The sequence below is a fragment of the Prinia subflava genome, chromosome 1 (assembly GCF_021018805.1).
Source record: "Prinia subflava isolate CZ2003 ecotype Zambia chromosome 1, Cam_Psub_1.2, whole genome shotgun sequence".
NCBI classification, from domain to species: Eukaryota; Metazoa; Chordata; class Aves; order Passeriformes; family Cisticolidae; genus Prinia; species Prinia subflava.
In genome coordinates, this window is record NC_086247.1 from 119,646,892 (window position 1) to 119,662,123 (window position 15,232).

At 39.8% G+C, this 15,232-nt stretch overlaps 1 protein-coding gene across 3 annotated transcripts in view; it reads right to left on the minus strand.

Annotated features, from left to right (window-relative positions):
• The window catches only part of CREB5 (cAMP responsive element binding protein 5), a 256,147-nt gene that overhangs the window by 191,060 nt on the left and 49,855 nt on the right, over window positions 1-15,232 (minus strand). For all 3 annotated transcript variants that reach the window (XR_010081997.1, XM_063409813.1, XM_063409803.1), the window contains one exon: window positions 10,281-10,402. Coding sequence is in view for 2 of the 3 variants with exons in the window: in XM_063409813.1 (XP_063265883.1) it covers window positions 10,281-10,402 (122 nt within the window). In the remaining variant the exon portion in view is untranslated. The remainder of the gene's footprint in view (window positions 1-10,280; window positions 10,403-15,232) is intronic.

Below are 15,232 nucleotides of genomic sequence, written 5' to 3' on the forward strand. Positions count from 1 at the left end.
AGGAGAGACTGGCAAGGTACATTATTTTATTTCTTCCTTGATAGGAGAAGAAAGGGTAGGGCTAGGACAAAAGCTGCCAGACAGAAGCCCAGACAATCTGCAGATTTGGCATCTTTCACCTTTTCTTCTAGGTGTTATGTCTAAGTGTTAGTGACAAAGCCAAAAACCAGCTCTGTTTCTGTGCCTGCTTTGATTTTCCCTAGGCCACAAAGAGGGAGGAAATACTCCACACACACACACATCTCAGGTGAGGGAGGAAGGGGAGGAAGAGTAAATATCCCTTAATGTAGGAGGGGAAGCCACGCTGGCCTCACGGACACACACACACACTTTAGACTCTGCTGAGAATGAGCTCAGAGACCTCCTCAACCAACTACACATAGAGGACTTTTAAGTTTTACTGAAAGCTGTTGTGGCACCTCTTACAGGCTCCACAGATTAGACTTCAACCTTGTATCTTAATGGTTTTTGTTGCTGTTTCTTTTGCAACTGTCTTTTATTTAGAAAGGGAAATTCTAACCTTCAGTAAGAAATACTGGTGCAAATTTACAAGTAACGAAAAGGGAGAACACCAAGCTTGCATGACAAGCCAACAAATTTCCCTAAATACTACACTGTAAATATTTACTGAGACTCACAGAAAAAAAGAAAAATGGCAAAACCTTCAGAGAACAAATTTCCAAATAAATAACTAGCATAAAATCAAAAGGGGCACTAGTCATTTTCATTTCCAAAGAAAGAAAAAAAAATACTTTTCCAGGCTCACAATGATCTTCCTATCCACATTAAGCATATTTTTCTATCAAGATTTCTCTTAATAATGGTATGCCACAAAGGGTCATGAGGCAGGAAAAAAGGGTCAGAGCAAGGATAACAAAGATGAAAAGAAAACTGCTGAGAGTTCACCTCTGCTGTTTATTTTGAGGCACACTTAAGATTCGAGTAGGAGAGTTCTAATTGTATTCAAAGATTGTGTTCTCTAAAGAACATAAACAAAACTAGCAAGGGATATCAGCCAGAACAAAGCTTTCTTCATAATCATAGAGTAAGGTCAGCTTTTGTTTGTTCTTTTATATGATAATCTCCACTCTTTTGTGTTGACATTTAAATGTTTTAAAATGGAGAAAATAAGTATCTGAAGAGTAATGGCTTATTTCTGCAGGGGCAGCTTCTTTAGTGTGTTCTCATATTTTCTACCTTCTTTTGGTTGTGCTTTCCTTACGAAAAATTTTAAAGCTTTAACACCTAATCTAGGTTAGCATGCTCTGGTTAGCAGCTTGTATCCATTGAAAAGCAAGGCAATAATCCATCTAGGTTTAGGGCTTTTTCACAGAACTGATGCAGAGCTGTGTCAATTTTAATGTCATGCTATGGAGAGTGCATGTAGCTCTCCCCACTTTAGAGGATTAAAAGTGACCTCTCTTACCAAAATCAATAAGGGCAGCTTGCTGTGACTAATAGGTTGTAGAAATTCAAAAGAGACGGTTTGTAACACTGAGTTCATTCTCCCCGTGTCTCTCCCCACCCAGCCCCAGACTGGCTGGCAGAGCTGCACTTTGACATGAACATTCACATGGCAACCTGATGTCTTTTCTCTTCCCAGGGACCAGATCGAGCCACACACAGTTTACTCACATTTCAGGGGAAAAAAAAAAAAGCTGATATTTATTTGATGGTAGTGGACTTGGCAACTTTTGTAGAGAAGCATGTGAGAGAGAAACCAGAATGAGAAAACAGTTAATGTGTATAATTTTTACCTCCCTAGTATGATTTTTTTTAAAGGCCCTATTTTTACATGTTAGCGGGACATCAACAACTACACAGATACTTCACATCACATCATGACCACAGTCATTTTTTTTCTGGTCTCTGAGTAAGGCTTTTCTCCCTTCAGATCTTTGCCTAGTTGTAATAGGTTAAAAATCTAAATTCCATTAAAGTCAATGAAACTGCCCCAGAGATGTATGAGGCTATACATCCCACTCTGGCGTTCATTAACTGCCATCACATGTGACCAGTTATTCTGGCTTGTTTCTTCTCTCCACTATTCCTTTCTTTACTCTGAAGTAAATCAGATTTAAAAGTTAAATTTGTGCACTACTGAAAGTGGGACATGCTACAGCATGCACACAACTGCACACAAACTCACTTTACAAGGGAATTTTCAGTTTTTCAGTTTATATTTTGTAAGTCTAAAGAACACTATCAACTCAGATGTGGATCTCCCACTTCATGGTGCAGATATCCTTACTCTACTGGATGTCTCCAACTTCCAGTTTATCCTGCTTTATGTACAAATTAGAAATCCTTACCCACAGTTCATAGCTTGTGGACATTTTCTCCACCTAACAATCACCATCATTGTCTTTATGCCAAAAAAGCAAGACTTGCCTTGGGGGAGCAAGGGAGAAAAGAGGCTGAAGTTGTGGGAGGAACCCAACTGTAAAGGTTTAGGAGTCCCTATGGAGGTTTATAAATAGTTGACTGCCATGTGCAAAATGTGAAAGAAACCCAGTCAGCAAAAGAGCTGTTGCCGTTTTGAAATCTTCTAACTACATCTATTTAGGCAGTAGACAGTGTTATAAATAAACAATAAATCAAGAAATTATTAGCATTTGAATTTTGGCAAGATAATAAACTGTGTAGGGGTATAATCAGCAAATAATAGGAAAGATCTGCAAGCAAACCCACCAATTAATGATAAATAGGACTTGGCTCTGGATAACTTCACCAATGTGGATCTCATTAGATGGCTGTGGAATCTGTTCCTGTAGCAGCCCTCTCCGAGTGAGGGAAAGGTGAGGTAACCAAAATGTCAGCACACCCAACCCTTGCTGTTCTTGGGCTCCAGGATTGTAAACACCTGGGCCAAAATGACAACCTTATGCTGCCGTGAGGGCCATGCCACGGTGTCCAGTCTTTAACCAACAGGTTTCCTTGCCTCAGCTTTCAGACAATTGCTCTGCCATCCCCCCCCCCAGCAAAGGAGACCAAAACCACTCAGCTTTGCTCTCTGGAGAGAAAGAAGCCTTCTTTCCTCTGTTCACCTTGCTTTATTAACAATACCTCTTATAGAGAGAAATGCCCCCAAGCAAGCAATAGCACTTAAACAGATAAATAATTTGCACACCGGGCAGGGGGAAGGGAGAGGGGAAAGAGACCCTGCCTTATTAGACTAGAAACAGACACACCATGTTAATATGAAGGATCAGCATATGGTTCTAATAGGCTTTCTAAAATGATTTATCAGCTGTGATTAAGCCCTTGACCAGCATGTCTATCTTCATAAATAAAGGAAAAGTGCACCTTGCTCTGAAGTGTATCAGCAGTATCTTATTACCCACCCAACCATACAGACTGCAGCCCACTCTGGGGAGAAAAGAGCTCGTGTTTAATAGCAGAGCATATGCTCTAAAGAGACTGCCAAGATTTAGGGACTTTACCTAACAGATAGACTTATAAAAATGCCACTACAGGAAAGGTTTATCCCTTTTTCATGTGCCATCCAGTCCATGATGCTGAAACCTGAACTGGTAACAAGAAAGCTGTACTATTAAAAACATTCCAAGGAAGACCAAGGCAAAAGGCACAACTTTGCCATGTTGCCATCAAAGAAACATTAAAATAAAATCAGATAGGCCTCCTTTTTTGAGGGTAGCCAAAATACACAAAACATAACAAACCTCCAAATATTGTAGGAGGGTAACTCTGCTTCTCTGGGACAGAGACAATAAAAAGAAGGAGGAAAGTGCACTGTCCTGACTGAGTTCTGCAGGATGATTCATCAGCTGGAATTCAGAAGAACATGGAAGGATGATGGTTAGGGAGGTTTAGCTGAATCAAAAACGTATACCCTCAAGAACTGCCTTTCTGCATGGTATAGGCACTTATTGCTGGAAAAACATTCAGGTCTTCTCTTTGAGTATGAGGATCTAAACCTATAAATCTACTCAAAAGTCCATTCAAGGTAAGATAGATCTGCCTGCCAGCAGAAGATAAGATGCTGTACCATCAGCAACAAGCCTCAATTAAAGCCTATTCTTGTGAATATTTCTGCAAGGTCATGAACAGTTTTGTCTTGACAGCTTTCCTGCACCATTATGCAGAAAGTGTCCCTTTTGTAACACAGTTCAGTGTGGCAACTAAGTGCCTGGAGATAGATACGTGCTCAAACCAGGACTCATAAATCTGGGCTGAAGTGCCAACTGTGGAGCTGCCATGGTATAAAATACAACAAACCACCACCACATGTCTACCATGAAATCTATGGAGGTTAAGAAGTTAAAATCCAGCAAGCCTACCCATCTGGAGAGAGGAGGGGAGCATTCTTCCCGTCTTTAGCAACACCGAACAACAGCTGATAAATCTTTAACACACATGGTCTGTGGGATGCCCTATGCTGAGACCAAGGAGATATGGAATCAATCCGAGGCTCTGCCACAGACTTCCTGTGCAATTTTCAGCATGTCACTTGAGTCCAGATCCTTTGTGGTAGCTCTCTGATTTAGTCCTGCTTTGTTTCAGTGAGAGCAAGGCACCAAAATGTCTTTGAGTGTGTCTGTCAATCTTTTGGGGCCACGCTGCTAAAGACATTTAGGAACCAAAAGAGACAGAGAGCTGCTCTCTTGGCAGAATGGTGGAGAGGACCCAGATGCCCTGCAATTCTCACTCCACGTAAGAGATTCCTTCGAGAGCTTGGTGTCACACCACAAAGCTCTGGAAAGCAGTGTCCCCTGGAATCTGTTTTTTTCCCTTAGAAACTAAGAGACAGAGCATTTACCTTCTTCATAGGAATACTGCAAAAAAAAATTTAATTAATAAAAAAAAGGGGTGTTGCAAGCCAAAAAATGAACCCAAAAAGCAGACCAATAACTTGGTGCAATTAATGCATATGAAAACCCAAAATACCCCTCAGAAAAACTCAGATAGAGAGTTACAGTGTATCTTTCCAATGCGTATCTCTGCGTCACCCAGAAAAATGCTATGGTGTGAGGATGCTTGCATCTTCACAGATATAAATGTTCTATTTAGAGTATAGGAACTATTATACTATAAACCTTTGAATGTGGGGTGATACACTGGTGTGGATGCTGACAGCCTGGTCAAAGAGGAATTTTTAGGTATCAGTCTGCAGCAGAGCCTGAGGGAAAAGCAAGTCAGACAGACCTTCCCAGGCATTGCTCTGGAGGAGCTGGGAGAAAACATTCCAAACAATTTCTGATCTTTGCACCTGCTGTTTTTCCAACTTGTTTACTTGCAAAGATGTTTATGAAGAGGTGTTGGTTTGAATAACCAATCACGTCCAGTTGTACCAGAACAGTGTATAAAAAGAGTGTGTTTTTAATAAATGTTGCTATATGCCCTCCAAGAAGATTTACAGTCATATCATTATTTCTGTTGTCCCTAATACATAACCATACTTTGGACTTCGAAATTTAGAGTTTTGAGCTATCACCTTGACAACAGCTTAACTGACTGACAAAGTAACAGCTTGAAGTTATTACAACACATACAACAATGGTACCCTGGACCTTAAGCACTGTATTAACACAATTTCTAGTCTTACTTTGTGTCTACTATGACATACTGAGTATATAAAATACTTAATCTCAGTGGGAAAATAAAAAATCAGAGGGCTCTTTCATTTAAAACAATATGGATGGTCTTACATCATGTTTAGATAAATCCAGGGAGAATGTACATATGTGCATTTATGATAGCATAATTTTTTAAAAAATCAAAATAGTAAGCATTTAAACATAGGTCTTTCCCTCCATTGTACAGACTGTCAGACAATGAATCAAAAGTGCTCCAGGAACAGGCTTATGAGTTTGTTGGTTTGTATTATTTCACAAGTGAATTTCAGCTCTGTCAGAGCTTCTGAAACATCTACCAGCACACTGCTCTTCTCCAGGACCCTGCTGGGGTTTCAGAGTACTTACAAGTGAAAACTGGGGCTAATTTGTGACCCATAAGCCAAGCCAACCACCAAAATGAACACTTAATCCCTGTTGTTTCACCAAGGGAGTGCATTGCCAGCATTACCACACAGCCTATTAGTATTACAATACAGGTCTCTAAAACTCAAACACTTATACAATGTGCTTTATCAACATATAAATATTTTTTCTCCTCATATAAGGGTACAATATCACCCTTTGCTGGCTAAGGGCCCCTTTTTCTACACTGCTAGTTTCAGCTGCTGTAATGTTAACTATAAAATCCCTTATGATTTTTCTGTTTTACTTTTCAGAAGAGGGGAAAACCTATGGGCTAGATACACATTGCTTGAAATTTAAGCAAGGTGTGGAAATTAAGTTAATTTTTTCACCAAACTATACTACTCTAGAGACAGATTCTATCCTTTCCAGCTTGCTTTGAATTATATCATCTTCCCTATACTCATCGGCTACAGTACCAAACTATGACATTCAGCAAACATTTGCAAGAAATTTCTTCTGGAGGGCAGAGAGTCACTGAGTTCAGCATGAAATGGTGATGTGCTATAAGCTAGACAAGAGCATTTTATCTACTTTCTTATGCTGAGACACAGAAATATATACAAGGTAGAAGGAGGTCCTAGAAGGTACAGACCAAATATGTGTCTTTCAAACACTCATCAGACTGTAGCATCAACCCTTGTTTAACACAACTGAACTGGATACTCAGGCTTTTTGTTCCTGCTGCAGATTGAAATGATTTAACCACTTTATATTTGGTTTTGTTCTTCTTCTTTACCTGACTGCTTCAATTTGCTGATGTTTTTCTAGCAATGAGGTGCCTGCCTTAGGACAGTATACTTAGAATAGGAATATTAGACCATGTAGAGGAATAATGAGCTTCCTGAATAGACACTGAACAAACCACATCAAAACAAAACTGTAATTGAGAATAGCCATTTCCCTGCCTCATTTGCATAAATTACACATTATCTAGCAGCATTATCAACACTGGTTAGAAGATTTCAAAGTTTCAGAGTAAGTCTTAGGAAGTGATGCATCCAAACTCTAGCATATGCAGTATGTGATTTTAAACATCATATTGAAAATATTCAGCTTGCTATTTGTAAATGCTATTTGATGCAATACTCTACTTTCTACAGTCAGCATATTTCCACTTTTTCTCATTCCATACAGGCAGGTCAGGCTAGATGCATTTTAATGAAGTGGGTCCACTAAGTAATTCAGAAACAGACCCTGACTTCCCATCTCTGACATTATTCTCTCAGCCCCAACCCAATGCTCAAAACAAGATGTGACAACAGGGCCTATCCAGTAGCAGCAAAGGTCATGTGTTTGCAATTACAGCCCACTAAAAATGCTTTGAATACCCAATTCCAAGCAGTGCAAGCCTAAGACCTGCAGCCAGTGGGCTAAGATGGTCCTGTGATCTGCCAGCACTACCTGCCTTGTTGAGTTGGGTTGCAAGTTTTGTCTGGGTCTGAGCTGTAAATTGCTGCCTGCTTCAAACTCCCAAGAGCTTTAACATCTACATTTTTTAAATAGAGATATAATATAGGTATGCTTTTACCTGTGCTAATTTTGGTGGTGAATTTGGGTGGTAGGACACTTGTGTCAGGAGGAGTGCCATCGAGAGGATGGGAAAAGCCTCTTTTTCACATGCTTATTGCTGATCTGTAGCACCCCTTGCATTTAGGGAGCAGGCCCTTCTCTAGGAAAGACTTCCAGTTAATATAGGATGGTATAAACAGCAGAGAAATCCAAACTATTTACAGCTTTATTTTTCTCAGTTCAGGTCCTGGAGGTCATCATCATCATTGTTGTTCCTTGAGTCCCCTCAGTCCCTGAGCAAAGGCTAATCCACACACATTGTCAGAGGTGGTCCTTGACACATGATCTTACAACCATAAGGCACACCAAGTATGGGAGGCATAAAGAGTCACCTCTTCCACTTTACACATGAGCAGCTGTGGCAGAAGGATGCCAAGCAATTTATTCCTGGATAAGAAGCTGGGATATTAATGCAAGTGCTTTCCACTCAGTAGTACCTTTACAAAAAAAGGTACACACGGTGTTCCTAAACCCATGCACTCACAGCTTCACAGCTATTTTGTCAAGTCATCAGTCTGCATAACCATCTCCATCACAACAAATTCTCAAGGATTATCCATGGGGTCCCACATAGAAGATTAAAAAAAAAATAAAACATAAGAAAGAAAGAAAAAAAATGCCACTACTTGAACCTTATCCTCTGACTTTTCAAATTATGACTCTCAAGGAGCAAAAAAAGCCAATGAGAAATGAAAGTGTTTTTCTGTTACAAGATTTCAGTGTCAAGCTGCGTGCTAAGCCACACTGATATACTAAAATAAACAAAGCTGTTTCTTTCAGAGTCCAGAGAAATTAATATGACCAAAAATATTTTTGGAAGACTTTCCTGTGCAGTGAGTAAGATTTCCATGCAGTTAACCTTAGTCTCCATGTGTTGGTAGGTCCATTAGGCCAACACTACATCACACTCATATTCCAGGGACAGGCTGTTAGGAGCATTTCCTTAGGGATAGCTGCAGCCCAAGGAGTCTCCTTCTGTCTTGGCCTTTGTCTTCTGCATTTGTGCAAAGCCCTACTGGGACCCGCTTCAGATTCCTATCTGACAGTCAGTCAGTAATGTAAGAATGAACATACAGCAGACTAATTGGAAACACAGAGCAAATGTTACAGGTTAGCCAGCTAGTTGGACTTATGCCCCCTTCTTTTCTCTTTCCTTTTTTCCCTTTTTTCACCCCCCTTTTTAAATGTTTTTTTAAATTTTTATTTTCCACCCCCATGATCAACTATTTGCTCCCTGGAGGTCACCAATGGCAGCTGCAGGGGTTGGTAGGAGGGCAGAATAAAACTGCCAGATAGTGCTAAACAGCTGGAATTATCAGGTAATTTGATGCCCTTGTCTAGGTTTTAATCAGATTTTGCAAATATCCCTCGCTAGCTGAAATCTCCCTGCAACATCAAGCGCTGCAATCTGTGGCTAACTGCACTCACCTCCACCTCCGTACATTTCTACTCTTCTCATACTCCCTCAGAATAAACACCAGGAACAGAGAACAACCTAGAAATCCTCTAATGCACCAAGAAGTGGGAGTGTACAGAAATGTTCTCCCTGATTCTAACTAAGACTCCCCACAGCAGAACCTAAACCACAAAATTTTTAACAAGCCTAAAATTAGACACATTTATCTCAATACGTGGCTGTTTCCTTACACTTGTCCAACACACAAAGCTGTGAGGGTGAGTCTGTGCTATTTTCCCAATACTTGACCAAAAATTGAACTCTCTCACATTTGGACACTCTTATTCCTTGCTCAGCATATCATTGCACAGCCTCTCTCCTCCTCTATCTGTCCCAGTCTCTTTCCTTATGAACCACAAATAAACCATACCTACACTCCCTTCCTTGTAAGCCAAAACCAATCTGCTCCTGGACACTCTTCTCCTTCTACAAGCCTCCTCTCCTGTTCTGCACCTCAGCAGGCAGCTTTACCTCTTTCCCTGCTGGCCTCTCTAGTGCATTAAGCTCTTTTACAATTCTTTGAGAATGTTAACAGCACTTTAAGATCCCTGAAAACAATCTTAACTATCTTTGGATACAGGAGTACACTTACATACAAGCTGGTCTATATAATTCAACCTAAACTTCAGAATACTGACAGAATAACTTCAGAATGAACTAGAAGAAATTTGAAAATGGGACATGTTATCTACTAGGTATTTCAAGTTAAAGTTTCCCAGCTCAACTTGAATGCTCCATGAGAAATAGAGAAACACAACAAAGCTGGTATTGATGATGAATAAATCCAAGGGCCCACTGTGTTGTGGAGGAATTAAAAAAAAAAAAAAAGAAGAAAAAGAAAAAATTTTACTCTTAAATAAATGTCCCTTCATAAGCCAAATTTCCCTATAATGTATTTGAGCCAGTTTGCATTTCTCACTTCAAAGATGATATAATTTTCCCAAGTCTCTCTCTCAAGAGGTGTGTGGTTTGTGTTATAGTTTACTTAAAAGCAGAGACTTGGAATCAAACCCTGGCAAATACTATTATTATTTAATACTGGTTTTTTGTTGGTTTGGGGCATTTTTTTTTCCTGTCAACTGCTTCAATAGTTTTAAAAAACATGTCACAATTTATAGTGCCACCTAGTTTCTAACGAAAAGGTTACTACTAGGTAGTAGAGCTCAATCTGCTTTCTCACAGATTGAAGGACACTTCCTTTAACATTTCCAGAAATCAAAAAGGGGGAGGAAGGGCTTGGTGTGCTCACTCACCCTTTTGTTGTTCTCTTCTTCTTGTGCCTTCCTAAACTCGTGCTCTAGGGAGCAGTCGATGTCGTTGAAGAGGCCAACTTCCTCACAGTTCTTCAGAAAGCGTGTTGGTGTAGGGGTCTGATCTGAGAGCAAGACAAGAAATGATCATTGGTGCTTAATATTAAAGGGAGAAGGAGACAATTAAATAATCTTCCAGGAAAAGAGAAGTTCTAACCAAACTTCTCTTTGCCTTCCCACACCTACCTATCACACTATCATTAAAAAACCCATACAGAGCTGAATTTTGACAATAAATGCTGCAGGCAGCCAGGGCTTGACATCAATGTCCAAAACCAGGCAGCAGTCATCATTTGGGCAGAAAGACAACAGCATGGGTCTTCCCGGGGCACATAACACAAGTGCATATCCTTAACATGTGTTAAGGGTCATTAGGATTCTCTGTAAACTCCAAAAACAGGCGCATGCAGACAACACACAGTACATCTCGTAATTCACATTTACACCACAGCATGCGTGTTAGCTGCTGTGGATACACACTAGTTAGTGCCCTCAAGAGCTCAAAAACCACCTCAAACATACACATACTGAGCAAAAAAAGGTAGCCATGGCAAGAAGTGCTGCTTCCAACACAGTTGCTGAAGGAAGAGTTAAACAACATTTAGAAAAGCTATGAAAAGTGAAATTCTGGCCATGAAGAAGCATCCTTTTGCATTTTATACCTGAAAGTGTTGATAATACATGCAAAACCATGAAAATTGGAGTCAAAAATTTTTAATGCCTTCATCTCTAGGAATTTTCTGCTCTCTCAGAATTAATACAAGAAGGACAGTACTCTCTTTAATGTCACAGGCAGGAGGGACTGAAGAAATTACAAGGTTTTCTGACACCTTTTCATAAACCTGCAAGACAGACAAGCTGAATTGCCATGCAGACTGTAGTTTCAGTGATGACCTTGGCTGGTCTTTCTTCAGGAAATGAAAAATCAAGCCCAAATTTGGGAACCAAAGACTCCCCAAAGCACAGCTCTGAGGCACCTCTATTCATTCTGAGGCTAGTTTTTAATTATTCCACCCTGGCTCCTTCTTTCTGAGGCTCTATTCCAGCTCGAGATGCTTTGTACCTGATTTTACAGAAAGATTGGACTCCCTTTCTTAAAAAATAATCATCAGCACAATCCTTGATGACTATCTATTGTTTTTATTTCATTCTTTAAAGAATATTAAACCCTATTGCCCATATTGGATCCATTCTGACCTCAGAAAAAAGCTTCCCACTTCAGTGAAGAAAAAATTGGTTTCTTGCACCTAGCAAAGCTGGGTCAAGTTCTAATATTACCTCCTTACAGCAAACAGTTACCTGACACAATGAATTTTACATGATCAGGATAGAAATGTACATCAGCCCTTAATTAAGCAGTACAAAAGCAAGGCATACAAAAGAAAACGTGGTTTTCACCTAGAAACTAAGGAAGAGGATCAGCCTCCTCCATTGTAAAGCCAGGAGAAGCTAATTTCCACTCGTATCAAGCATGGTCCTCCAGGTTTGATTTTCTCAGGTAATACAAGGGCAAAGACACTCATTTGCATTTATACTTCTGATGGAACATCAGAATGCAAGTCCTTAATGTTAAAATTCTTGTTTCATTTCTTTTGGCTTGAGCATCCTACTTATGAGCTTAAAGGAAACAAACTTCAAGTGTTTGGGAATGCACACTTATTTATCTATTAGCCTGCACAGCTAACTACTGTTAACATAACTTTGTAAGAATCCTGCAAGAACTCAGCATAAGGAGTTGAGTTGACAAGGTGCTGGCATTGATGGGAGCTGAAGACACTCAGCACTTTACAGGTCCATATCCTAAATAAGCAGTGTCAAACAAACCTCTAGAGTAACCTCAGTAAACTCAGTAGATTTACACCAGGGTTGGTTTTGGCCCTTGGAGTGGAGCTCGTGCTTGAAATGAAGCGCTCTAAAATGCAGGAGAAATAGATGCAATTTCCAAAAAGGATTGAAATGCTACTTTAATAAAAAACACCATTGTTTTGTAGAAAATCGAAGACAATTGCTGCTAAGCCTTCCTGGCCACAAAGGGCACATTATTATCTGAATGTGAGGTAAATAGAGGAAATGTTTTATTGTTAGAAGTGGTATATCCATATCAAATAAGCAAGGTATCAATTTCATGGCCAAGATGAGAAACTATGGTTTCATAAAGAAGTTGATGACACCACTTTCACTAGAATAAAAATCCTGGGTTTTTTCAGAGTTGCTTGGGCACAGAATTGACAAAAAAAAAAGTTATCTCATTGAAGTAAATCCATTTTAACAGTAAAAAAAGCAAGCCAGAGCAAGAGTGTGACTTCAAATGCATAATGGCTTCTTTTCCCTGCTCATGCTGAAAGTCTATCTTCTGCACCACGAGATAACCAATGGTGTTGACTACAGTTGAACTTTCCAATTAAGTATTTTAATATCTCAAAAGATCAAAACTAATAATGACACTGTTTACACCACCTACACACTGAGATGGTGATTTAATTTTATTACCTCAGTCTCCCCATATTGCTACCGATGTCCCTATGTTCCAAAAATCAGACTGGCGGGAATCCACATCAAGATTTTTGTTAAAACAGACAGCCCCTCATTTCTCCCAACTGAGAAAGGAGCACCACCAACCAACCAGCCTAAACTTCATCCACAGACTTCCTGGAAGTCAGCTCAGTCAGATGTAAAACAGGACCTGCCTTTCTGGTCCTAAAACTTCAGCCTTCAACATTCACAGAAACCAGAAGGTCACAAAACCTCTCTGTGTGTGGGAGCAGAACTGATAAAGATCCAGACTTTAAAATGTCGAGACTCTGTATAGTAAGGTAGTTACACTGCACATACACTGCACTCACTGGTTTCAGTATTTCAAGGCTACCAAGTCTAATAAGCTTAATTTCCTCCTGAGCAACCAACTATTTTGGCTCTGTAAAACACCAGTTCTCCTTTAGGATGTGGGCAAATTAATAGGAGAAATTACTCTCAACATCGCAGAAATTCTTTTACCTAGATTAAGCGAGCCTTTGTGTTTTAATTGGGAGGAGTATCACAAAGGAGACCCTAGCATAAGCTACAAAATCAGGTCTCCCAGAATTAATAAAATATTCCTAATTCTCAGCACTTAAAAATGCATTAGTAGTTCCAACAGCTTGTGCCTGACCTCATTGTTGCCTGTTGGTACAAACAAAGCTTTTGTTGCTATCACCAGCGCCCACAACTATTGCAGACTCACTGAGAACAGGGCTCTGATTTGTTGCACTTCAGCAACTGGATGAGCCAGACCCATCTGGACCAAAACTCAGACAGAGCCAGCACCACTCTCAGCATTCCTGCTGAGGACACACGTTATGTAGGAAGCTGTTCTGCAGGCACACTGCTACTCACACAACCCAGGACTCTAATGTCACAAACTGTATTTTGTATACACATATATTTGGGATACAGAATTATCTAGGTTAACCCAAGACACCTGCCTGTTACACTGATCGGTAATCCCAACCCAGTCCCATTGTTCAACATGTAAAAATCTTTCCATCCTCAACTAGTTCCATCCTCTAGAACTAGTCTACTATCCTTTGAGGCATCTACCTCTAGCCATCTGTCATTTCATAGGTAAACCTGTAATCTGATAATTACTTAGGAAGTTTTTTCTATCTCAACTTTATCACCAGCTTAAACACAGATTTTATCAAACTTCAGACTAGGCAATGAAAATATTGTTCAGCCTATTACTCAGGGGGATAATCAGCTTCTCTGATGACTAGAGAAGCTAGTCATGACTAGAAAGGCTGCAAGAAACACAAAGTTTAAATAAGACTCAAAAATGTAAATGGACATCATATAAGACCCAGAGCAAGCCCAAACAATCTGCACACCTGTGCAGATCCCAAGTTAACCTACTGTATCTTACAGGGAGGGATTTCAGATGCAATCATATTCTGACCAGAATTTCACATACTGTATATATTTTGGTTGCTGACCTTTGAAAACCTGAATGTCTGAAGTGATACCTCATAAAAAAATATATATGTGGTATGACAGTGGGGAACTTGAAGTCTTCAGTGAAGTCAAAAGATTCCTTTATGTACTCACAACGTTTGGCAATGCATGGGGATTTATTTGTTGTTGTTCATTTGGGGTTGCGGGGATTGAAATAATAGATTGAAATAGAAATAATAAATTGAAATAATAGTCTCAGAAAGGAGACACAGACTCAGTACATTGTTTTCAAAACAACAGCTCAGGAAACACAACATTTGCTTGCTATAGAGAAACTTACTTGATTCATCCAGAATGTGTTTTGTAAAATTACCTTGAATTCCTGAGTTTCATCCCTCAAAACACAAAAGGAAACTTTAAAGCATGTTGCCAGTTTTAAAAAAGCCCTGGAGAACCAAGGACAGTTATGTGAAACAAGCTTTCACTTTGAGAAAAAAAAAAAAAAATCTGATTTGGTAAAAGATACCTAACAGCACAGCTCCAAAGCATGTAACTTGATTCTTCATTTTTCTTCCAAAAAACCCCCAAATTGTTTAGTCTGATGTGCAATAATAATAGACATTTGGCTTGTTCAGCTGTGGGCTCTGTTGAAGTTATACGTTTACCCGTGTTGTACTTTCATACAATGATAACAAAGTCACAGTAATGGGGCTAGCACAGAAAATTGGAGGGCTGCCCATCAAGCAGCCACAAAGACAGAGAAATGTCCTGAGAAGTTCAGAGAGGTTTCTTCATTGGTTTCACAGGTTTCTACCCAAGTGCACTGAGGAGCTCAACAGCATCAGCCGGGTGGAGAAAGAGGAGAGGAAGAATAAGTGTGCCCAAACATAGGTGGTGAAAATGCTCCCACCCAGATGAGGGCTACCGAGAATTTTACTGCCTAAATATGTACTCTTTAAAGCACTGGT